We start from the raw sequence: 23000 nt of genomic DNA, 5'->3' as shown, positions 1-23000 counted from the left end.
CTTTGTCAGTAATGTCCCTCAGTGGGACCCATTAAAGCTCGAAGAAACTTTGGAGTTTGCATCTGACTTGGCTTCTGGAGTGGTTTCCTCAACTTCATTGCAGTGTCTGAGGTTCATGGACTCCTCCCAAAACCCACCAGAGAGGTTATTAAAATGCCTTGGGCTGGTCCTCTGCTGATGAGCTGTCCTGTCCCTGGGGCTCCTTAGGTGGCTCCCACATCTCTCCAGTCTCACCTCCCTGTGCCTGTTTGGCACTGACCCGATGTCACTGGAGAGTCTTGTTTGTGGGAACCTTGATTCACTGCTTCACTTGTGAGAAATTTCACCTTTGAGGGAGTTTCACCTTCTGAGTCACCATTCACTCCCAGCCCAAGGCACATGGTGAGTCCCCATCCTGTCCTGACCTCTCTAAACTAATTTGCAGAGAGACTGAACATGCCATCAGTGCAGTCATACATGATGCAGCCTGAGGAGACAATAGGGAGCCCATACACCATCTCCACTGTCATTGGACTCCAAGAAAAGAGCTTTTAAAACCACAATTTTTGGTCCAGTTGAACCCAATTTACTGTGAGCATAACTCAAAACACCAGGAGAAAACAAAGCCCAAAGGTTCTTTAAAAGATCAATTCCTTGGAAATTTTTTTTGGCAGCAACTTTGGCAGAAGTACCCAGCCTTCAGTCACTGCAGACGGTACATATAATTTATTGAGAAGCTGCTATTGGACAGGTCACATCTGACACACTTTAGTACAAGACTCAGACGCAAGAGGATCAAGCCTCAAAAGAAGTAAAAGAACATAGAAAATCACACAGAAGTAGAATTATCACAGAGGAAAAAGATAAGGTAAACTCTAAGAAACATGCAGAGAAGGGGAGGTAGGTTGCTGTTAGTGAAACTACGTCAATTGCATGAGTTTCCATAGGGCATCCTTGAGCTCCTGGTTCCTCATGCTATAGATGAGGGGGTTCACTGCTGGAGGCACCACGGAGTACAGAAATGACACCACGAGGTCCAGGATTGGGGAGGAGATGGAGGGGGGCTTCAGGTAGGCAACCATGGCAGTGCTGATAAACAGGGAGACCACAGCCAGGTGAGGGAGGCACGTGGAAAAGGCTTTGTGCCGTCCCTGCTCAGAGGGGATCCTCAGCACAGCCCTCAAGATCTGCACATAGGACAGCACAATGAAAACAAAACAGCCAAATGAGAAACAGAGACTAAACGCAATAAGCCCAGCTTTTCTGAGGTAGGAGTCTGAGCAGCAGAGCTTGAGGATCTGGGGGATTTCACAGAAGAACTGGTCCACAGCATTGCTCTGGCAGAGTGGCAGTGAAAATGTATTGGCAGTGTGCAGCAGAGCATGGAGAAACCCACTGCCCCAGGCAGCTGCTGCCATGTGGACACAAGCTCTGCTGCCCAGGAGGGTCCCGTAGTGCAGGGGTCTGCAGATGGCAATGTAGCGGTCATAGGCCATGACTGTGAGAAGATAGTACTCAGCAGATATAAAAAAGAAAAAGAAAAAGAGCTGGGCCATACACCCTGGGTGTGAGATATCTCTGATATTCCAGAGGGAATTGGCCATGGATTTGGGAACAGTGGTGGAGATGGAGCCCATGTCAAGCACAGAGAGGTTGAGGAGGAAGAAGTACATGGGGGTGTGGAGGCGGTGGTCGCAGGCTATGGCAGTGATGATGAGGCCGTTTCCCAGGAGGGCAGCCAGGGAGATGCCCAGGAAAAGCCAGAAGTGCAAGAGCTGCAGTTCCCGTGTTTCTGCGAATGCCAGGAGGAGGAACTCAGTGATGGAGCTGCTGTTGGACATTTCCTTCCTCTGAACATGGGGGCCTGTCCAAGGCAGAAAAGGCGGTGAAGCGTTATGAAAGACAACTCTGAGGAAAACCTCTTCAATTTCTCATAGAACCATTACCCTCCCCAAAGACTCTGTCCTTCCAGAAAGACCTTCATGCAGCTCCCTGGCTGAGCTCTGGGTTCTGCTGGCTGAGGGTGCAATGGGGAGCAGAGGACTCTGCTGTGGGCTCCTGAGGAGTCCGTGCTGCTGTGCACCAACAGGCAGGTAGGAACCAGCAGTGATCTCTGTTTAAATCTCCTCATGAAATCAGTGACATTTCAGCACTGTCCCTCCCAACTCACCCGGCTGCAGAGCAGAGCTGTGGGGGTTGGATTATGTTTCTTTTACTTTTTGAAGCAGACAGCCTTGACATTTCTGACACACTACAAGTGCTACATTGGGAGAGCTGGGATGCAAACAGGCAGACCCTTAGTGCAGAGTGAGTCCATCAGACTTTCTCCCAGGTGCCCTGGGCTTGCACCTCTTTATTGTGGAGGATGATCATACCCAGCTGTTCCCTTGAAAAGAAGATCGGATACTGCTGAGAGCAGAGGAATCCAGTTTAAAACTCCCCTCCCCAGTAAAACTCTCCTCAGTAAAGATCTGTGAGCTTTCTGATCCCTTGAAGATGGGGTGTCTGGCAAAAAGAGCCAGCTTCATCCCCACCCTCTGGACTGCATTGCCCAGAGACCCAGAGGCCAGAAGAGCACTTGGACACCTTGCTCCCATGGACACATCTGCACCGCGAGACCTGCAGGGTCAGTGGCTGAGCTGCTGCTGAACCCCCATCCCCAGAGAGCCCAAAACCAAGAGCAGCAGCAGCAGGGGCAGGTGGAGAAAGAAGGAGAAATGCCCCAGTGCTTCTGCCCAGGGTGGCAAGGCCATGGAGGGACAGAGGGGCACTGGGGAGAGTCTCCTGTGCTGGAGCTCTGGCTGAAGATTCTAGAACTCACAGAGCCCATCCCACCCACCGTGTGCTCACCCCTGTCATCAGGACAGCTCCTGGCAGCAGGACCCTGCCCAGGCCCATCTTTCTGTTGGCCAGCCCTAAGGAGCGGATCAGAAAAACACTGAAGAGATGACTGAGCTTTCTGTAGGCAAAGGAATGGATGAAGGAGCTTTATCAAGTTTCTCGCAGACCTCCTGATCTGTCAGTGTAACGCTATAGGAGCCTCCTTCTCTTGTCCAAACCCAACAGCTGCATTGCTGTTCCCTCACAGTCACAGCAGGAAACCGAGAGCACAGACCCTGGAAAGCACCTTTCCTTGGAGGTAGCCCCTGCCTGTTGTGCTTCTTGGAAAGCTGCCTTTGCCCATGTCCTGGGAGTGACCTGGAGCTGTGAGAAGCTCTGAGCCATGCAGCACCTTCTTGTCAGCAGAAGGACCCTACCCTGATGGGGGTCTGTCCTTCCACCCACAGCTTCTCCCTCAGTGCCCCTGGGGAGCTCCCTGGGAAGGCTGATTCCAGCAAACATCGGACACCCTGCCCCAGCACACAGCCCCTGGGGCGCAGGGACCCTGCTCTGAAGGACAGCCCTGGGCACCCCTGGCTGCACACACACATTCACACCCTGCAGCCGTCCCTGGGAGAAGGCAGCCGTTGTGCCCTGTCCCTCTGGCAGTGCAGCAGGGAATCCCTGCTCTGGAGCATCTCCTCCTCCTCCTCTACGCTGGAGAGAGATCTCTGGGGGCTGTGGCAGCTGGACGAGACCCCTCCAGGAACCTCCTGTTCGTTGCCCTGCAGCCAGAGACTTACCGTGCAGAGGGCTGTGAAGGTTTGTCCTCCAGTGAGCTCTCAGCTCAGGCCGCCTTCAACCTCTCACCGCCCTGCCTGTCCCCACTCAGTGCCTGCAGCAGTGCCCTCAGCCCTGCTGCGCTTGGCAGAGCAGCTGCTCCTGGGCAGAGCTGTCTGTCTGCCATTCTGCCTCCTTGCCGTGAGCTCCCTGCGTCCCAGGAGCCTGGAGCAGCTGAGCAGCAGAGGACCAGCCCAAGGCATTTAAATGACCTCTCTGGTGGGTTTGGGGCCAAGTCCATGAACCTCGGACATGCTGGGGAATTATAGAATCATACAACGGTTAGAGTTGGAAGGGACCTTCAAAGGTCATCTAGTCCAACCCCCATGCAAGGAGAAGGGACATCCCCAACTAGATCAGGTTGCTCAGAGCCTCATCCAACATGGCCTTGAACATTTCCAGGGATGGGGCATCCACCACCTTTCTGGGCAACCTGTTCCAGTGTTCTATAACCCTCAGTGTAAAAATTTTTTTCCTAATATCCAATCTAAATCTAACTCCCTCTATTTTGAAACCATTGCCTCTCATCCAATCAAAACAGGCCCTACTGAACAGCCTTTCCCCATCTTTCTTGTAGGCCCCCTGGAGGTACTGGAAGACCACTATAAGATCTCCCCGGAGCCTCCTCTTCTCCAGGCTAAACAGCCCCAACTCTCTCAGCCTGTCCTCATAGGAAAGGTGCTCCAGCCCTCTTATAATCTTTGTGGCCCTCCTCTGGACCTTCTCCAACTGGTCCATGTCCTTCTTGTGTTGGGGGCTCCAGAACTGGACACAGTACTCCAGGTGGGGCTCACCAGGGCAGAGTAGAGGGGGAGAATCACCTCCCTCGATCTGCTAGCCACGCTTCTCTTGATGCAGCCCACGATGCGGTTGGCCTTCTGGGCCGCAAGGGTGCATTGCCGGCTCATGTTGAGCTTCTCGTCCACCAGCACTCCCAAGTCCTTCTCCTCAGGGCTGCTCTCAACCCATTCCCCGCCCAGCCTGGATTTGTGCCTGGGATTGCCACGACCCAGGTGCAGGACCTTGCACTTGGCCTGGTTGAACTTCATGAGGTTGGCACCGGCCCACCTCTCCAGCCTGTCAAGGTCTCTCTGGATGGCATCCCTCCCTTCCAGCGAGTCGACGGCACCACACAACTTGGTGTCATTGGTGAACTTGCTGAGGGTGCACTCTATCCCACTGTCCATGTCGCCAACAAAGATGTTGAACAGGGCCGGGCCCAACACGGACCCCTGAGGGATGCCACTCGTGACCGGTCTCCACATGGACATTGAGCCGTTGACCACCACTCTCTGAGTGCGGCCATCCAGGCAACTCCTTATCCACCGAGTGGTCCGTCCATCAAACCCATGTCTCTCTAGTTCAGCGAGAAGGATGTTGTGCAGGACGGTGTCAAAAGCTTTGCACAAGCCCAGATAGATGATGTCCGTTGCTCATCCCTTCTCCACTGATGCTGTCACCCTGTCATAGAAGGCCACCAAATTGGTCAGGCACGATCTGCCCTTGGTGAAGCCATGTTGGCTGTCACCAACCACCTCCTTGCTCTCCATGTGCCTTAGCATGGTTTCCAGGAGAATCTGCTCCATGACCTTGACAGGCACAGCGATGAGGCTGACCAGCCAGGGTTGCCTGTTCCCCTTTTTAAAAATGAGGTTATGTTACCCCTCTTTCTGTCATTGGCGACCTCACCAGACCACCATGACTTTTCAAATACAAAGGCCAGTTTCCCTTTATATCATATAATTCTTGGCATCCTATCTTCTTGATATTTTTCTGATCCACGTACCTCATGTACAAATGGAGCCAGACTGCACTGTAGAGAGACACAATAAAGAAACCAGTACAAAATTATTTCTTCAGACACACATCCCTATTTAACTTCTCTGGAGCAAGGTGCAGTTGCAGCATGCAGGACTGGGTCAGGAGCCAAGAGCCCAAATGCCCTGTGGGGACCTCTGGCTTTTCCATTGCTCTCCAGTTACCCCCTGCCCTTGCACCTTGTTCAGAATCAGATCCCTCTCAAATACCCAGGTGCTGCTTTGAGCTTCAAGGAGTCAGAAGCCTCGCCTCGTCTGTCAGCAACAGGATTATCTCTTCAGCCAGCTCCTTCACTGCGTTTGTATCTATCTATCTCTGACAAACATCTCTAGTGAGGTTGTCCCTTGTGAGTGGTGAACCTCACTGGAAGCACCTTGGACAGATGAGAAGCGTGGGTTCTTGTTTATTAAATTTTACCATCCTCTCTTTCTGTTTGTTTGCAATGAAGGAAACCCTGCTGTGCCTGTGTGCAGCCAGGTCTCTCAGGAAAGCAGGTGGGAGTTTGTGCAGAGGAGCTGTCACCTCCAGCTGCATTCTTGGGTGGAGAAGTCTGATGTCAGGAAAAGTGATGCAAGTCCCAGGAGGTCGATGAGAGGAATGGTGGGGCTGGAGTGGTGAGGAATCAGATTGTCCGTGCAGTGCCTGACCTCCAGGAGGAGCTGGTCCTACCCATCCTGATACCATTAGCAAATGTCCCGCATCCATATCAACTGGAGAGTGCAGCAATCACTCCTTCTGACAACCGAAAAATTAATAAAATTGAAAAAAAAATAATAAACTTAAAAAAAAAACCTTTCTATTGAATATTCATTGAAAGCTTCCCCTTTACCTACACTCTGGAGACCTCTCCAATTATCTCTCCGAGAGTTGAAGATTGTAGGAAATAACTGGAAGAGACATGGCCTTTTGCATTTTAATGAGCCCCAGGGTGTACCTGCTGCGGAGACCATGAAGCTCAGACACTGAGAGGAGCCTGGACAAACCCCTGAAGAAGCCAATGTCAGAAGCAACCCCTGCAGTTTCAGGGAGTATTAATGGGTCCCACTGAGGATTGTTACCAACAAAGCCTCCCTGGGGGCTGGTTAGAGGAGAAAATGGGAGGCAGAGAAGAGAGGCAGGCAAAGGCCATGTAAAGGTGGCTCTGAGGCTGAGTGAACCTCCATGTGTTGCATGAAGACAAAGGGCCATGGCCTGACCCCCAGCCCCTGGGAAGGGAGATCCTGTGGGTCACACATTGCTTAGGGCTTGTCCTGGGGCAGTGTGATGTGGGAATGTGTGGTGCCAAGTGCAGGACTGTGGTACGATGCTTATGAATCTCTCCTTGGTGGAGTGAGGAGGACTTCATGTCTTGGTTCCATCAAGTTATGGTGTCTCCTCACAGGCCTGGGTTGTCCCAGTAACAGCGATAGTGTGGAGGAAGACCTTTTCTCTGTTGTGGGCTTCTCGCCCTTCCACAGCTCTTAATCATCTCCAGCACAGGGTGTCCTGGAGGGTCTCACACCTACAGCTCTTGCCTTGCATGCTGTCAGTCTTCCTGCACGCTCCCAGTCTTCCTTGCTTACCCACCTTGCTCTCTCACTTCAGGATCCCACTACCCTTACTTGTATCTTTCCATCTGCTCTAGCTGTTGCTTAAAACACGAAATGATGGGATGGTCTAGGAGCTCTGTTGGTGACCTGTTGTAGCACAGAATTACCCTTGGAGAGACATTTCTTTGTTTTATTCCCCTCATCTCAACGTCTCCCTTCATCTCAACGTCTTCCATTATTTCCTTGTCATGCTTTTATTACTGTGAAGCAAAGCTCCACCATCTCTGAAACCACCCTTCAAGCACTCTCAGGATACTCCTAGTCTGCCCTGAGCCTCTTTGCTGCTGAGCTGAAGATGCCCAGGTCCTTCTTCCTCTATACTCAGAACATATGGTTGAGGCTCTGAAGCCTGTCTTGGCAGACCTCTTCTGGGACCCCTCCAGCTCCTCCCAACTCCTCCACATGTGGAACTGCAGACAGGGACACACCTGTGTATGGAGCCACACCAGTGCTGAGGTGAAGGGGAAGGTAACTCAAGTTGTCTGATTTGACACATTCTTCCTAATGCAGCCCCAGCTGGCCTTGTTCATGGGGAGCATGCACCACTGGCTTGTATGGCATCCCTCACAGTGCCTTCTCCTCAGAGTCACTTCTCAGCATGTCAGCTTACAGTGGGCCTAATAAATGGGGTTATTCTCCCCTCCGATGCAGGACTGGCTACTTCTTCTGGTAAACTTCAAGAGGTATCTCTTGGCCAATTCCCCAAGTTACTCAAGGTTCCCCAGGCTCCATTTGGTCGGCTGTTAATGTCTGTGTGCTCATGGCTCACCCTCACTCAGGTGTGTCTGACACAATAACAGCAGGAGGAGTTTCAGGATACTATAGAAAATAAAAGACGTACTAGTTTAATTTCTGGCCCAGCTATGAATTATTGTGACAACCGTCTCTGCAACAGCAAATGAGGATACAAAGCAAGCAAATCAAGCACCAGTGGAAATAGACTTGATGAAGGTTGGTGTGCCAGGCTGTGTTAGTGGAAAAAGTTATACCTATATAGACAGACAGAGAATATGACTCCCTCAAGGAGCTGGTCTTCAACCCTTCTGGCCAATGTTCTTCTGCCTTCTCCTGCAGACCCCTCAGCTCTCAGCTGACTCAGATACAAAAACGAGGCATGTAGGTGGTGAAAGCAAAGATGAATAATTGGGAGAAACAAACATCCAAGTATCCAGGAATGAAGTTAGAAAAGCTAATACCCAAATGGAATTGAGTCTGGCCAGGGATGTCAAAGACAACAAGAATGGCCTCAATAAGTACATAGGTGACAAAAGGAAGAATATGGAAAATACGGGCCCATTGCTCAACAATCAAGGGACTGGCTTACACAAGACATTGATACCGTGGACGTACTGAACACTTTCTTCACCTCTGTCTCCACTAGCAAGGCTTTGACGAATCTCAGGTCCTAGAGACCAGTGGGAAAGGTTGGAACAAGGAAAATGCACCCTTCGTAAAAGAGTATCAGGTCAGGGAACAGTGACTTTTTAATGTCATTCTGAGGTCACCCTTGATAATCTTTGATCGATGATGGTGACTGGGAGAAGTGCCTGGAGACAAAAGTAAAGCAAATGTCAGACCCATCTTCAAGAGTGGCACAAAGGGAGAACCAGGGAATTGCAGGTCTGTCAGCCTAACCTTGATCCCTAGGAGGCTGATGGAACAGCTAAATCTGGAAAACAATTACCAGGCACTTTGAAGACAATAAAATGATCAGGAGTTTTCTGCATGGCTTCACCAAGGGGAAATCATGCTTAACAAACTGATAAACTTGTATGATGAAGTGATTGGCCTGGTAGATGAGAGCAGAGCAGCACTCAGAGAGTGGTGGTCAATGGCTCTCTGTCCAGGTGGAGACTGGTGACGAGTGGAGTTCCTCTGGGGTCCATATTGGGGCACATCCTGTTTAAGATCTTTGTCAGTGGCATGGACAGTGGGATAGAGTGCACCCTCAGCAAGTTTGCTGATGACGCCAAGCTGTGTGGTGCCATCGACACGCTGGAGGGTAGGGATGCCATCCAGAGGGACCGTGACAGGCTGGAGAGGTGGGCCTGTGCCAACCTCATTGAGTTCAACCAGGCCTGCATCAAGAGAAGCGTGGCCAGCAGGTCAAGGGAGGTGATTCTCCCCCTCTACTCTGCCCTGGTGAGACTCCACCTGGAGTACTGTGTCCAGTTCTGGAGCCCCCAACACAAGAAGGACATGGACCAGTTGGAGAAGGTCCAGAGGAGGCCACAAAGATGATAAAAGGGCTGGAGCACCTCTCTTATGAGGACAGGCTGAGAGAGTTGGGGCTGTTCAGCCTGGAGAAGAGGAGGCTCCAGGGAGACCTGATAGCGGTCTTCCAGTACCTCAAGGGGGCCTACAAGAAAGATGGGGAGAGGCTGTTTAGTAGGGCCTGTTGCAGTAGGACAAGAGGTAATAGTTTTAAAATAGAGGGGGGTTGATTTAGATTAGAAATTAGGAAAAAATTTTTTACGATGCAAGTTATAGAACACTGGAATAGGTTGCCCAGAAAGGTGGTGGAGGCCCCATCCCTGGAAACGTTCAAGGCCAGGCTGGATGAGCAACCTGATCTAGTTGGGGATGTCCCTGCTCCTTGCAGGGGGATTGGACTAGATGACCTTTGAAGGTCCCTTCCAACCCTAACCATTCTACGATTCTATGATTTCCAAAGACACTACAGGTATCCAGGTCGGCCTCTAGATCCATCCAGCAGTAATTCATTGCGGGTAATAGGAACTTTTCTCTAAGCTGGGCCTGCTGAGTCCCCACTGCATCTTGTGCAATTGTAGAGTCTGTCTTTGTGGATGCCTTGGTTTAGGACTTTACCTTGAGATGACTCCACCGTGGGCAATCCATCACTATGTGAGGTACCAGTCACTGCCCACCCAATGCACATGCTGCTTCAGGAGATCCACTGGGCTCTCCAGGAAGCTCCAGATTCCCCTCTTGAAGGGGTTCTCTGCCATATGGAAAGCCCCAGGTATGTACCTCAGTGAGCATTCACTCTCCCCACTGTGATTAGACACTGACGAGCGAGTTCTAAACCCAACCATTGATCACAAGGTCACTGTAATGTTTTTGCTCCTGAACCCATGGAGCAACAGACCTGTTTGGAGTCCAGTTTCTTGGACCTGTTCATGACAGCACCTTTAGAAGAAGAGGAAAACCTTCAGGCACTGCACTGCGGAGATTTCATTTTATTACAGAGGTGCTAGGACACCTATCCCACCTATCTCCCAGCTCTATCGACTATTAGGTAGAATTTTATACAGGCTCAAAACTGAAAAAAAAGCAAGGTCATACCTCGGTATAAGTGAGGGGAAAAAATTGTGAAAAGGCATAAGAACAATCTACAACATAATGATACAAATACAGTGAATAAAAAGATCCGGTTTTGTCTAGGGCAAATCAACTGTGAAGAAAGACAGGAGGTGTTTGACTGCTGAAAAATGACTGAGAAATCCATTTCCATGCTCCATCCTTGATAACAGTAATGATAATGATAACCGAAATGATAAAAATAACAATAATGACAATGATAACAATAAAGATAATGATAAGAACACAGATCATGATAAGGGTAATGATAACAATAAGAATGATAAACAAAGCACCAGAGTCATCTGTGGTTAGTGATGAGAAGTGTATCACTATTCAGAAACATCCATGAAATCACTTTATTAATGGCATCCTTGAGCTCCTGGTTCCTCATGCTGTAAATGACGGGGTTCAGTGCTGGAGGCACCACTGTGTACAGAAATGACACCACCAGGTTCAGAGAAGGGGAGGAGATGGAGGGTTGCTTCAGGTAGGTAAACATGGCAGTGCTGGTAAACAAGGAGACCACAGCCAGGTGAGGGAGGCACGTGGAAAAGGCTTTGTGCCGTCCCTGCTCAGAAAGGATCCTCAGCACAGCCCTGAAGATCTGCACATAGGACACAACAATGAACACAAAACAGACAAATGCGAAACAGACACTGAGCACAAGAAGCCAAATTTCCCTGAGGTAGGAGTCTGAGCAGGAGAGCTTGAGGATCTGGGGGATTTCACAGAAGAACTGGTCCACAGCATTGCCCTGGCAGAGTGGCAGTGAAAATGTATTGGCCGTGTGCAGCAGAGCATAGAGAAACCCACTGCCCCAGGCAGCTGCTGCCATGTGGACACAAGCTCTGCTGCCCAGGAGGGTCGCGTAGTGCAGGGGTCTGCAGATGGCAATGTAGCAGTCATAGGCCATGATGGTGAGAAGCCAGTACTCTGCTGACATCAAAAAGAAGAAGAAAAAGACCTGTGCAGCACATCCTGCATAGGAGATGACCCTGGTGTCCCAGAGGGAATTGGCCATGGATTTGGGAACAGTGGTAGAGATGGATGCCAGGTCAAGGACAGAGAGGTTGAGGAGGAAGAAGTACATGGGGGTGTGCAGGCGGTGGTCGCAGGCTATGGCAGTGATGATGAGGCCGTTTCCCAGGAGGGCAGCCAGGTAGATGCCCAGGAAGAGCCAGAAGTGCAAGAGCTGCAGCTCCCGTGTGTCTGCGAATGCCAGGAGCAGGAACTCAGTGATGGAGGTGCTGTTGGACATCTCTTATATTTTTGATGAGCCACTATCTGAAAAGGTAAAGACAGAATAGGGCAGACTTCTCTGAGAAAAATTTTGTAGGTCCTTAGACAAAGTAACTGTCCCATACTGCAGGATGAGGAGAGATGTTCTGTCCGTCAGCGCTGGTGTCAGCCGACCTGTGCTGGCACCTCTTTGACCTGGAGGAGGCTCACACACAGACATTTCCCCAAAAAGTATCCGGACACTGCTGAGAGCAGAGGAGTCCAGTTTCCAAGTGCAGACCTGCAAACTCCTCACCTCATCTCATCGCACCCAAGCAGGATCTCATCTCTCCTCGCACAGCCAGGGACACAGAGGGCTCATTGTAGCTGCCCACATAGAAATGCCCAGTAGCATTTCCACGACCTCAGCATAGAGGTGTCTTCTCCATGGGGCAGTTATGTTTCACAGAAAGCCCATGGTAGAGCTGTGCCCTTGGGGAAAGCAGCCTCCATCCAGCAGGACCCTCCAGGGAAACAGCTGAATGTTTCAGTGGTGGGATGTGCTGACGGGAGGGTCAGATCATTGCCAGCCCCACAAGCTACATCTCCCAGACCCCAAAATATAAGAACCAATTTGGATGCTTTTCCTCCATTGATACATCTGCATGAGAGGACCCCCAGCATCAGTGTCTGAGCTGCCAATTAACCCTCAACCAGGACACAGTGAATCCAAGGGGAAGAAGAAGGGAGCGCGGAGAAGAGAGGAGCATGCCAAAGAACTCCTGTCAATAGAGGAAGACAAGGAGACATGGTCGGACACTTGAGCATTTCTCCTCTGTGGTGGTTGGGCTGGTGGGAAGGCAACTCATACCCAAGTCTCCATGATGTTAAAGGGTGGGGTGCTCTGCTGAGGGGGAGAGGAGACCGGGAGGGTTCTCTGGGAAAGGCATCTGCCCTGCAGGGAAATGCCTACATCCCCCCTCGCAGTGCATTTCTGTGAGCAGCTCCCTACACTCCCTGCCCCTCCCTGTGCATCCTGGAGCTGTCCCTGCCAGATGCTGTTCCTCTCTCCCCGTGTCTCTGTCAGTGGTCACAGACCCCATCTCACCCACTGAGTGCTCAGCTCTACCCTGCAGAAACCACCTGGCAACAGGGCACTGCCCAGCAACGTCTCTGTGGATGCAGGGGCTAAGAAGCCGCTCAAAAAAGTCCTCATGAGAATTTGTGTCTCAGTGCCTTCTCCAGAGCAGAGAAATGAATTTCCACCTCCCACTGCCCACCAAACAGAACAAGAGCAAACACAAAGCACAGGCTCATTTCACTTTCAGATAAATGCTGCCTTTATGTCCTTCTTGAACAGGACCCTCTGTAAATGGGGTGATCTGGGGCTGTGAGCAGCCCTGACCCATGCAGCACCATCAAACTGGAGAAGTACCTTACCATGACAGAGGTCACTCCTTGCCCCCTCAGCTTCTCCCCACAGAACCACAGGGAGCTCCCGGGGCCGGCTGAGTGCTGAGCCTGGCAGAGGCAGAGTCCCTGCCCCAGCACACAGCCCCTGGGGCACAGGGACCCTGCTCTGAAGGACAGCCCTGGGCACCCCTGGCTGCACACACACATTCACACCCTGCAGCCGTCCCTGGGAGAAGGCAGCCGTCATGCTCTGTCCCTCTGGCAGTGCAGCAGGGAATCCCTGCTCTGGAGCATCTCCTCCTCCTCCTCTCCAGCAGAGAAGGTCTGAGAGTGGTACTTACAGATCCCGCAGGCTGGGGGAGGTGCCAGCTTTACAAAATCCCTCAAGAAACTGAAGCTTCAATAACCTGCAGCCAGACACTTAATATGTCAAGGGCTGTGAAGTTTTCTCCTCCCGTGGGCTCTCAGTGTTCCCTCACTCCAGGCTGCCTTTAACCTTTCTGCCTCGCTCCTCTCCCCTCGGTGCCTGCAGGCAGAGCCCTCAGCCCTGCTGCGCTTGGCAGAGGAGCTGCTCCTGGGCAGAGCTGTCTCTCTGCGGTTCTGCCTGTTTGCTGTGAGTTCCCTTTGTCCCAGGAGCCTGGCCCAGCTCAGCAGCAGAGGACCAGCCCAAGGTGGCACTTTCTCGGCCCTCCTGGTGTCCCTGGAGATGTCCCTGGGGCTCCAAGGTCTGACAGCACCTGGGAGGCAGCCGTGTCTCTCCTGGGGAGTGTAGGCTGATGCAGAGTGAAGTAATCACTGTCCCTCTCTGAACATTGCCAATACTGATTTTGGAAGTGAGATTTGTCCTTCCATGGTGTTGTCATCCAGGAGAGATGTCAATGCTCACTTGCCTTTACCAGGATCCCTGTCCCATTGCCAGGCAGGACACCACAGCAGGGACAGGCAGGGGTCATTTCTACCCACGCAGGGCAGGGATTTGAGTCTGTACAGGTGTCTCCTCTCTGGTGAGAAGCCCAGAGCCTGGAGTGGGGTTCACCTCTGCCCCATACACCCCACAGACCCACAGGAGTCAGGAATCCTCTTGCCTCAGCTCAGTGTGCACACAATAGGGGCTACAGGCCAGCCACTTCCCTGAGCTCCCACCATCATCCATGGGGATGGACAGTGGCAGTGAGCAGCTCACACACAAACACCTGCTAGGCACTGGAGGTGCGAGGGGTGGTCCAAGACTTGTGTACATGTCTGTAAGCTGTGATGGGGCACACATGGGACACCTGCACCTGCCTGAGTGTCAGCTGTGGAGCTGTGAGGATGGGGTCACTTTGTCACCTCAGATTGCATTCAGTGTTTAGGGCACCTGGACATCTGGTAGACACATTTCCAAGGCAGCTGCTGGACTTCCAGATGACCAAAAGGATGAGTGCACCAGAAGGGGAGTCAGATCTCTCTCTAGGTCCCATCCTCTATACTCAGTAGAGCTCAGCTCACTGCAAAACTGCATGTGCACATCCCTCTGTCGCAGGCACTGACATTATTTCAAGGTTTTCCCTCAATGGCATAAGAAAGGTCGCTAGTGCCCTGTCTGGTCCCTGAGGTGCCCAGCACAACTCCTTGTGGCTGGAAATACAGCATGGGACCTCCAGGAAAGCCATGTCCCCCTGGAGTAGGGGCTGGGCAGAAACCCCAGAGCCTCCCAAAGGGGCCTGGTATGTGCAGCATCTGAACACCAGCACCACGGCAAGCATGCAAGATCCATCCCATCTACACCCAGGGGTACTGCAGGATTGGGAGGAACATCACACCAGGGTCACCACTCATGTCCCTGTGCTCTCAAGCCCTGACAGTTCTCCTCTCCTTTATCCTCTACCCATGTCCCTGATGACATAAAGAAAAACCACGCCACTGATGTCCACAGCGTGGCTGGATCACAGGCCCTGCCACCCAGGGACATTCTTTGTGGTCCCTTGTGTTCCTGGAGATTGGACAAGGCACTGCGGAGTCACCTCTGCTAGAAAACTCTTCTCTTGCAAGGTCCCAAGCGAGGCTAAACTACGACACATGGGAAGTAAGACAGAAGAGCAAGAGAACTCAGGTTTGAGATCTCAGAGAAGCAGACATTGGCCTGCCCAGGGTTGTTGTTGTAGGAGATCCCATGGAGAGGAAGCTCTGAAAGATAAAAATCTATGACAGCTGAGAGTCCTTTAAGGACAGGAAAGGTCTGTCCTGATACTCAGGAAAACAAGCCTTCATCTCAGGAAACTGGCTGGGCTAACCAGGAACCTCACGGCTCAGCTGCAGTGCCAAAAGGCAGCACGCAGGAGCTGGAAGCAGGGACAAGCTGCAAAGGTGGAGTTTAGAAAAGCTGTCTGGAGAAATAGGAATTATCTTAGGACAGTTAAAGCTCCCCAAAAGTTCAAGCTTGCAAGGAATGTCAAAGGGCAACAAGATGAGCTACTACTGCTTCCTTAACACTTAAAAAACCCTCAAATAAATGTGAAGTAGGCCACAGTTGAATTTAGAATAGAATAGAATGGAACAGAACAGAACTGAACTGAACTGAATGGAATTGAATTTTGCAATTGGAAGAGACCTACAGCAATCATCTATTCCAACTACCTGACCACTTCAGGGCTGACCAAATGTTAAAACATGCTCTTAGGGCTTTGCCCAAATGCCTTTTAAACACTGACATGGGGCATCAACTGCCTCTCTAAGAAGCCTGTTCCAGTGTTTGACCACCCTCTCAGAAAAGAAATTCTTCCTCATGTCCAGTCTAAAACTCCCGTGGTGCAGCTTTGAGCCATTCCCACACACTCTGTCACTGGATACCAGGGAGAAGAGCTCAGCACCTCCCTCTCCACGTTCCCTCCTCAGAAAGCTGTAAAGAGCATTGAGGTCGCTCCTCAGCCTCCTTCTCTCCAAACTAGACAAACCTAGTTTGTCCTCAGCCGCTCCTCATAGGACATGCCTTCCAGCCATGTTGTCCTCCTCTGCATGCATTCAAGTACCTTAAAATGCTTCTTAAACTGTGGGTCCCACACCTACACAGTGCTCAAGCTGAGGCCATATCAATACTAAATACAGCAGGATAATCACTTCTTCTGACCGACTGGTTACACTGGTCAAATTTAGGAAGAGTAGATGAGCTAGGTCTGAAGTACCCTGTGTCTTTTTTTCCTCTGTCTTCACTAGCAAGGTCTCTGTGATGGATTCACTGGACCCCTAGCTGTACTCTAGTTTGGGTTGACTGAGGAGCCTAAGTCAACTAAGGATAACTCATGGCCTGCAGTGAACCTGTGAGGTGTTAGGTCCTGGCTCACGCACAAGGGAGAGAAGGTGCCTCAGGAAAAAAAAAAAAATTGAAAGGTGGTTTTGAAGCCCAAAAATGCAAGAAAACCAAAGTTCAGCAGAAGACACCAGAGCTAAAATGATTACGTCTATCTTGTCTGTGCTATTGACTAGCAGCCAACTGCTCTATAAATACTACCATCAGGATGGGCCCAGTTTGAGCTCTCCCTGAATGGCAGCTGGACTGCATGCCACGTGACTGTCCCTTTGAGCAGGGACACCTCTCAAGGTTTGAGATCCCTCACCTGACACTAAGGGATCTTAGTCTTGGTAAAAAGAGTAAGGGATCTTATCTTGGCATAAATCTCTGCCCAAGGAGGGGAGATGCCTTACTGAGGACAGATCCCTGCTAAGTGACTGATAGCATGCTGAATTAATCCTAATGAAACATTACTAATCCATGTAGCTACTCAATATTAATTATCATAAACTTTGTAGAGATAATTCCATTAGACACAAAACATTGTCCAAGTCTGAAACTGAGATTGGACCTAGCAGCACCTAGGTTTCACAAGGAGTTTCTAAAGCAAGAGGATCCACTCTGAACTTCATGACTTGGCAAAAGAGACTTCCTTATCCTTTTCCTTGTCCTGGTAAACCACTGTTAAACTTTGTTAAATTCCATCCAATATGTCAAACTTTTTCTAATTATTATTTCGCCTCAAGAAAACGTATTACAGCTTCTCTCTTTTCAGTGAGGCACATTCCACTCATGTGAGAAAACAAGTCCATGGAAAAGGACAGGATACACCCAAGGGTGCTGGGCAAGCTGGACAGTGTCCTTGCTTGTCTGTCCTTGAAATTTCAGGGCCCTCTGGGAAGGCTGTTGACTGCTGAAAGGCAGATGTTGCACCCATCTTCAAGAATGGTCAGAGGGAGGAATTGGAGAACTACAGCCCAGTCAGCCTCACCTCATTCCCTGGTAACATGGTGGAATAAATCTGCCTGGAAGAAGGTTCCAGGCCTGAAATGGACAAGATTGGGAAGAGTCAGCAAGGGCAAATAAAAATCACCCTTGACCAGCCCGCTTGCATTCTCCATGAAGAAGAATGTCACTTAGTGGGCCCTTGCTTTACTAAGGCCTTTAACACAGGCCCCCTGGTCTCTCTGTATCCAAACCACTGAGCTCTGGCGTGGGTGAATGGATCATAGGTGGGTGGAAACTTGAGTGAGCCATGCACTCACAGTGCAGCCAGTTACTAGTGGCCTCCATCAGTGACCAACACCTAGGGCAACACTGGTAGATATCTTTATTGATGGCCCGAACAAGGGAGCAGCGTAAACACTCAGCTTGTTTGTGGATGATGCCAGATGGAGAGGGAACCCCTGAGAAACCTCATGTCCATCTAGCTGACCTAGGTGATGTTCAGATGGCTTGTACACCCTGAGTTCCGCACAAAGTCAATGATACCGAAGAGAAGGAAGGAAGGAGCAAGAGGCAGAAGAAGAAACATGAATTATGTCAATATAGGTGTAGTAGTTTCTCTGAACAAAATAACTGTCTTTATACACAAGTCTATAAATATATATGCATATGTATTTGCATATCTCTGTATTTATACCTGTTATATCTACAGAAGCACACAGGGAGATGAAATCTTGCAGGGAATGAAAAGACAGAATGACCAGATGCCTTACAGGCTCCTTTAAGAAGTCACTGTAACACAGCTATGATGAGGTTTGTGCAGAAACGGTCATCCAAAAATTAGAGTGTTTCACTGAAACTGCTTCCCCCATCAGCTGAGAGAGCTCAATACCTTGGTGTGACTCTGTGCCATGAGTGAGGAGAGGCATGGCCAGAGAAAGACAGGAAGATTTTGGGGAGCTCTGGGGTCTGTGCTTGAAACAAAATTCTATCAATTAATGCTGCAGGCCTGATTGTGACAGAAATGTGCAGGAAATTTTACAGAAAAATGAAACAATGAAGAAGTAAACGCAAAGATCTAAAGTGAAGAAATATTTTAATATGCTTTTCATCTTATTAAATTCTTTGTGTTCTTCTCCTTGGTTTTGTTCATTTTGATTTAACATACTAGTCTTTGGGGGGATTTTGTGACTGTTTTCTGTTTTTAGAAGGAAAAGCCATTTCCAAAACTGATCTGGGATGCAGCTACAGGGACACAGATGTCTTCAGGTACAGTGACACAGGCGCCTGGTGCCAGTTCAGATGCCCTGGGACCCTCTGCCTGGCCCATGCAATCAGTATCCAAGGCACCCTCGTCTTCTGTAGGAGACCTCCTGTCCTGTCTGACAGCGACCAGTCCCAGGCAAACACCTCAGCTACAGTGGGGCCTCTACAAGGGGCACTTTATGTCCCTGGTCAGACAGCTGAGCTCTGCCTGGAAGGAGGAAGAACTGCTTCTAACTTCTAAAAGTCACATTGATACCTTTATAACAGCTGAGATAATTGAATCCTTTTCCTAAAATGATGATGTCTTTCCACCATGCAATAACAGGAATTTCCAGGAAGTATATTAATGAGTGGAGAAGAAATATTGACCTTTACTTGTATTTGTATTGCCGGGACTCTGGCCATTATACCGTGTATTCTCCCAAATCATAGAATCATAGAATGGTTAGGGTTGGAAGGGACCTTCAAAGGTCATCTAGTCCAACCCCCCTGCAAGGAGCAGGGACATCCCCAACTAGATCAGGTTGCTCAGAGCCTCATGCAGCCTGGCCTTGAATGTTTCCAGGGATGGGGCTTCCACCACCTCTCTGGGCAACCTGTTCCAGTGTTCTAAAACCTCAGTGTAAAATTTTTTTCCTAATATCCAATGTAAATCTACTTCCCTCTATCTTAAAACCATTGCCCCTCGTCCAATCACAACAGGCCCTACTGAACAGCCTCTCCCCATCTTTCTTGTAGGCCCCCTTGAGGTACTGGAAGACCGCTATCAGGTCTCCCTGGAGCCTCCTCTTCTCCAGGCTGAACAGCCCCAACTCTCTCAGCCTGTCCTCATAAGAGAGGTGCTCCAGCCCTTTTACCATCTTTGTGGCCCTCCTCTGGACCTTCTCCAACTGGTCCATGTCCTTCTTGTGTTGGGGGCTCCAGAACTGGACACAGTACTCCAGGTGGGGTCTCATGAGGGCAGAGTAGAGGGGGAGAATCACCTCCCTCGACCTGGTGGCCATGCTCCTCTTCATGCAGCCCAGGATGCGGTTGGCCTTCTGGGCAGCAAGGGCGCATTTCCAGCTCATGTTGAGCTTCTCATCCACCAGCACTCCCAAGTCCTTCTCCTCAGGGCTGCTCTCAATCCATTCCCCGCCCAGCCTGGATTTGTGCCTGGGATTGCCACAACCCAGGTGCAGGACCTTGCACTTGGCCTGGTTGAACTTCATGAGGTTGGCACGGGCCCACCTCTCCAGCCTGTCAAGGTCCCTCTGGATGGCATCCCTTCCTTCCACCGTGTCGACGGCACCACACAACTTGGTGTCATGGGCGAACTTGCTGAGGGTGCACTCTATCCCACTGTCCATGTCGCCAACAAAGATGTTGAAGAGGGCCGGGCCCAACATGGACCCCTGACGGACGCCACTCACGGCACGTCTCCACATGGACATGGAGCCATTGGTTGACCACCACTCCCTGTGTGTGGCTGACCAGCCAATTCCTTATCCACCGAGTGGTCCGTCCATCAAACCCATATCTCTCCAGTTTAGAGAGAAGGATGTCGTGTGGGACAGTGTCAAATGCCTTGCACAAGTCCGGGTAGCTTATATCCATTGCTCATCCCTTGTCCACCAATGCTGTCACCCTGTCATAGAAGGCCACCAAATTGGTCAGGCATGATCTGCCCTTGGTGAAGCCATGTTGGCTGTCACCAACCACCTCCTTGCTCTCCATGTGCTTTAGCATGGTTTCCAGGAGAATCTGCTCCATGACCTTGCCAGGCACAGACGTGAGGCTGACTGTAGGCCTGCTTTAGGAATCATAGAATGGTTTGGGTTGGAAGGGACCTTAAAGACCACCTAGTTCCAACTCCACTGCTTTGGGCAGGGACACCTTCCACTAGACCATGTTGCTCAAAGCCCCGACCAACCTGATCTTGAACATTTCCAGGCAGGGGACATCCACAGCTTCTCTGGGCAACCTCTTTAAGTGCTTCACCATTCATGTAGTGAAGAATTGCTTCCTTATATCTCATCTCGAGCTAGTCCGTTTCTTTTGAAGTCATTACTCTTTGTCCTATCACTACATATCGTTGTCAAAAGTCCCTCTCCAACTTTCTTGTAGGCCTGCTTTAGGTAGTGGAAGGCTGCTAGAAGGTGTCTCCAGAGCATTCTCTTATCCAGGCTGAATAGCCCCCACTCTCTCAGCCTGTCCTCATTGAAGAGGTGTGTCAGCCCTCTGATCATCTTTGTGGCCTCCTCTGGACTTGCTCCAACAGGTCCACATCCTTATGTTAGAGTCACCAGAGCTGGACGCAGTACTCCAGGTGGTGTCTCATGAGAGCAGAGTAGAGGGGGAGAATCACCGCCCTTGACGGGCTGGCCATGCTTCTTTTGATGCAGCACAAGATGTGATTGGCTTTCTGGGCCGCAAGCACAAAGTGCTGGCTCATGTTGGGCTCAGTGGAGTAACTGCCACAGTCATCCATGGAGTAACTGTCATCATCTTTTCTAAGCACCCCATGGAAGTCTCTGGATGTAGAAGCCTGGGCCTCCATGGGGACTTTAATGATCCTGGCATTTCTGGAAGAGGAACACAGCAGCATGCAAACACTCCAGGTGGCTTTAGGACAGCTTATTGTCACAGCTGCCAGATGGGTCAACAAGGGCAATGCAAACCTGGATCTGATATTTACAGAGAATGAGGAGCTGGTCAGTGGTGTGAAGTTTGGCTGTTGTGACCCTGAAACAGTGAGATCTGAGGTGCTCGGAGGAGTGTGGAACAACAGTAGAAGTCTGCAGATTCTGTTCATCAGTGGAGCAGAATTTGGCGTATTGTGGGGAGTTTTAGTGGGGATCTCATGGTCAGCAGCACTGATGGACAGCAAAGCTCAGTGTACCTGGTCTTGAAGGACAGCATCCTCCAAGCACAGGTATTATCTGTTTCAAAACTCAGTTGAAATTCAAAAGGCAGTTCAAGGGCATTATAATAAGATGTGACTAGTTTAGAAAAAAATAAAGAAGAAATAAAGATAATATGTGGACCCTGCTGAATTCAGTAAGAGTAGGTGGAGATAGATCTGAGATACTGCATGTCCTCTTTGCCTCGTATTTCACCAACAAATTCTCCTCAGCCATTGTGCCTCATGGCAGGACTCTATAGGAACACAACCAATGATGGATAGGAATCAGATCAGAGGTTACTTGAGAAACCTCAAATAGTACCAGTTAGAAGAAAACAGAGCAAAAATCTTGAGGGAAAATCTTGAGAGAAAATCTTGAGGGAACGTGTCAACAGCTTGTTCGTTGTTGTCCATGGTTGATGAAAAATAAATATGAGACTCTACAGAACAGTGTCCAAGTTCTCAGAATGAAGTCTTCTTACACATTTGTTACTACGATGTCTCTTCTGCGCATGATTCAAGTTCTTCCTGATACCGTCATACAGGGGTTGATGCCGTTGCCCACACAGAGGTGGCCACTGCCTCCAGGACACCCAGGGGCACCTGAAGCCCCCACATGGGACTGGGAAATGTGACCCAGGGCTGATGGGAGCATTTCTGGAGCAGGAGATGGTGGACAGGCAGGGTAGGCCAAAGCATCTCAGTTGAGACAACTCATTTCTCTCCCTTGAGGAGAAGGGAAAATATGAATAATGGCACCCGAGCTGTCCAGTGTTGGAGGAGAATGAGAAATGAGTGGGTCTCGATGCTGCAGAGCCTGCCGGAAAACATTTCTATAGCCCAGATCTGCTGCGATTAGCGCAGGCTGTTCAAAAAAGAGCTTTTCACTGACTTTGTCCCTTTGCTTCCCTCTGTGAATCGAGGGAGCTCATGGCTTCAGAGTGTGACATGCTGTGAGCAAATATGGACAAACAGCGTCCAGGCCAGGGAGTGCTTTGGGGGCTCCTGGGCTCTGTGCTTGGCACAGAATGTATTTTCCTTTGGTCTAAGGCCATGCACTGTGGAAAGCAAACTTCAGAGGAGGTAAGGTGGGCTTAATATACAGCAGAGGAGTGCATTTTTTTTTTCAAATTGAACTAGACATTCATTTAGTTTCGGTTTTTTTATAATTAAGAAACATCATTCTGTATCCAGGTGCGTGTCCTTCCCCAAGTAAAACAAGTGGAAACTGGTGTCAATGGGCAAAATGAGGCAGCTACAGGCTGGAGTGGAGAAAGCTCTGATCTGAAGAGAGGTGCTGTCAGTCCCAGGTGGCTGAGGAGAGACATGTGAGGTTGTACATGGGGATGAAGACAGCCCATAGAGTGTCTGACATACAGGGTCTTGACTTCCCTACATATTCAGATTCAATCAGGACTCAAGATCAGTATCAACAGGAGTTTGCTGATGGCACGTAATGCATAAGCAGAAAAAATGGCGTGGTGCATAAAGAATAAATTGTTTCTTACTGACATTGATCACTGAGAACTTTGTACTTTGACTACACTCCTGTAACCTCTCAAATTAGCCACATAAGAACTGAGGAATTAAATTACGCCCAGAGACTTGGCTTGTTAGGGCATTTTGCATGTTAATG

General features: G+C 50.1%; 2 protein-coding genes across 2 annotated transcripts; both read right to left on the bottom strand.

Annotated features, from left to right (window-relative positions):
- Positions 1 to 899: 899 nt before the first annotated feature.
- LOC147599877 (olfactory receptor 14C36-like) lies at positions 900 to 1820 on the bottom strand. Its single transcript, XM_086753709.1, has one exon. It carries the CDS (start codon positions 1818 to 1820, stop codon positions 900 to 902), a length of 921 nt encoding a protein of 306 aa, XP_086609835.1.
- An 8848-nt stretch (positions 1821 to 10668) lies between these two features.
- Positions 10669 to 11628, bottom strand: LOC147599876 (olfactory receptor 14J1-like). Its single transcript, XM_086753581.1, has one exon. The coding sequence runs from the start codon at positions 11626 to 11628 to the stop codon at positions 10669 to 10671; it is 960 nt and encodes a 319-aa protein (XP_086609707.1).
- Between the last annotated feature and the right edge of the window lie 11372 nt (positions 11629 to 23000).

The sequence above is a fragment of the Chlamydotis macqueenii genome, chromosome 8 (genome assembly GCF_036417535.1).
Source record: "Chlamydotis macqueenii isolate bChlMac1 chromosome 8, bChlMac1.mat, whole genome shotgun sequence".
Taxonomy (NCBI): domain Eukaryota; kingdom Metazoa; phylum Chordata; class Aves; order Otidiformes; family Otididae; genus Chlamydotis; species Chlamydotis macqueenii.
The sequence above is the reverse complement of the archived record's forward strand: the minus strand, read 5'-3'. Positions and strand labels throughout refer to the sequence as shown.

Bases quoted from the DNA above. Each gene is read 5' to 3' on its own strand.
- LOC147599877 (XM_086753709.1), bottom strand. From the start codon at position 1,820: ATGTCCAACAGCAGCTCCATCACTGAGTTCCTCCTCCTGGCATTCGCA.
- LOC147599876 (XM_086753581.1), bottom strand. From the start codon at position 11,628: ATGTCCAACAGCACCTCCATCACTGAGTTCCTGCTCCTGGCATTCGCA.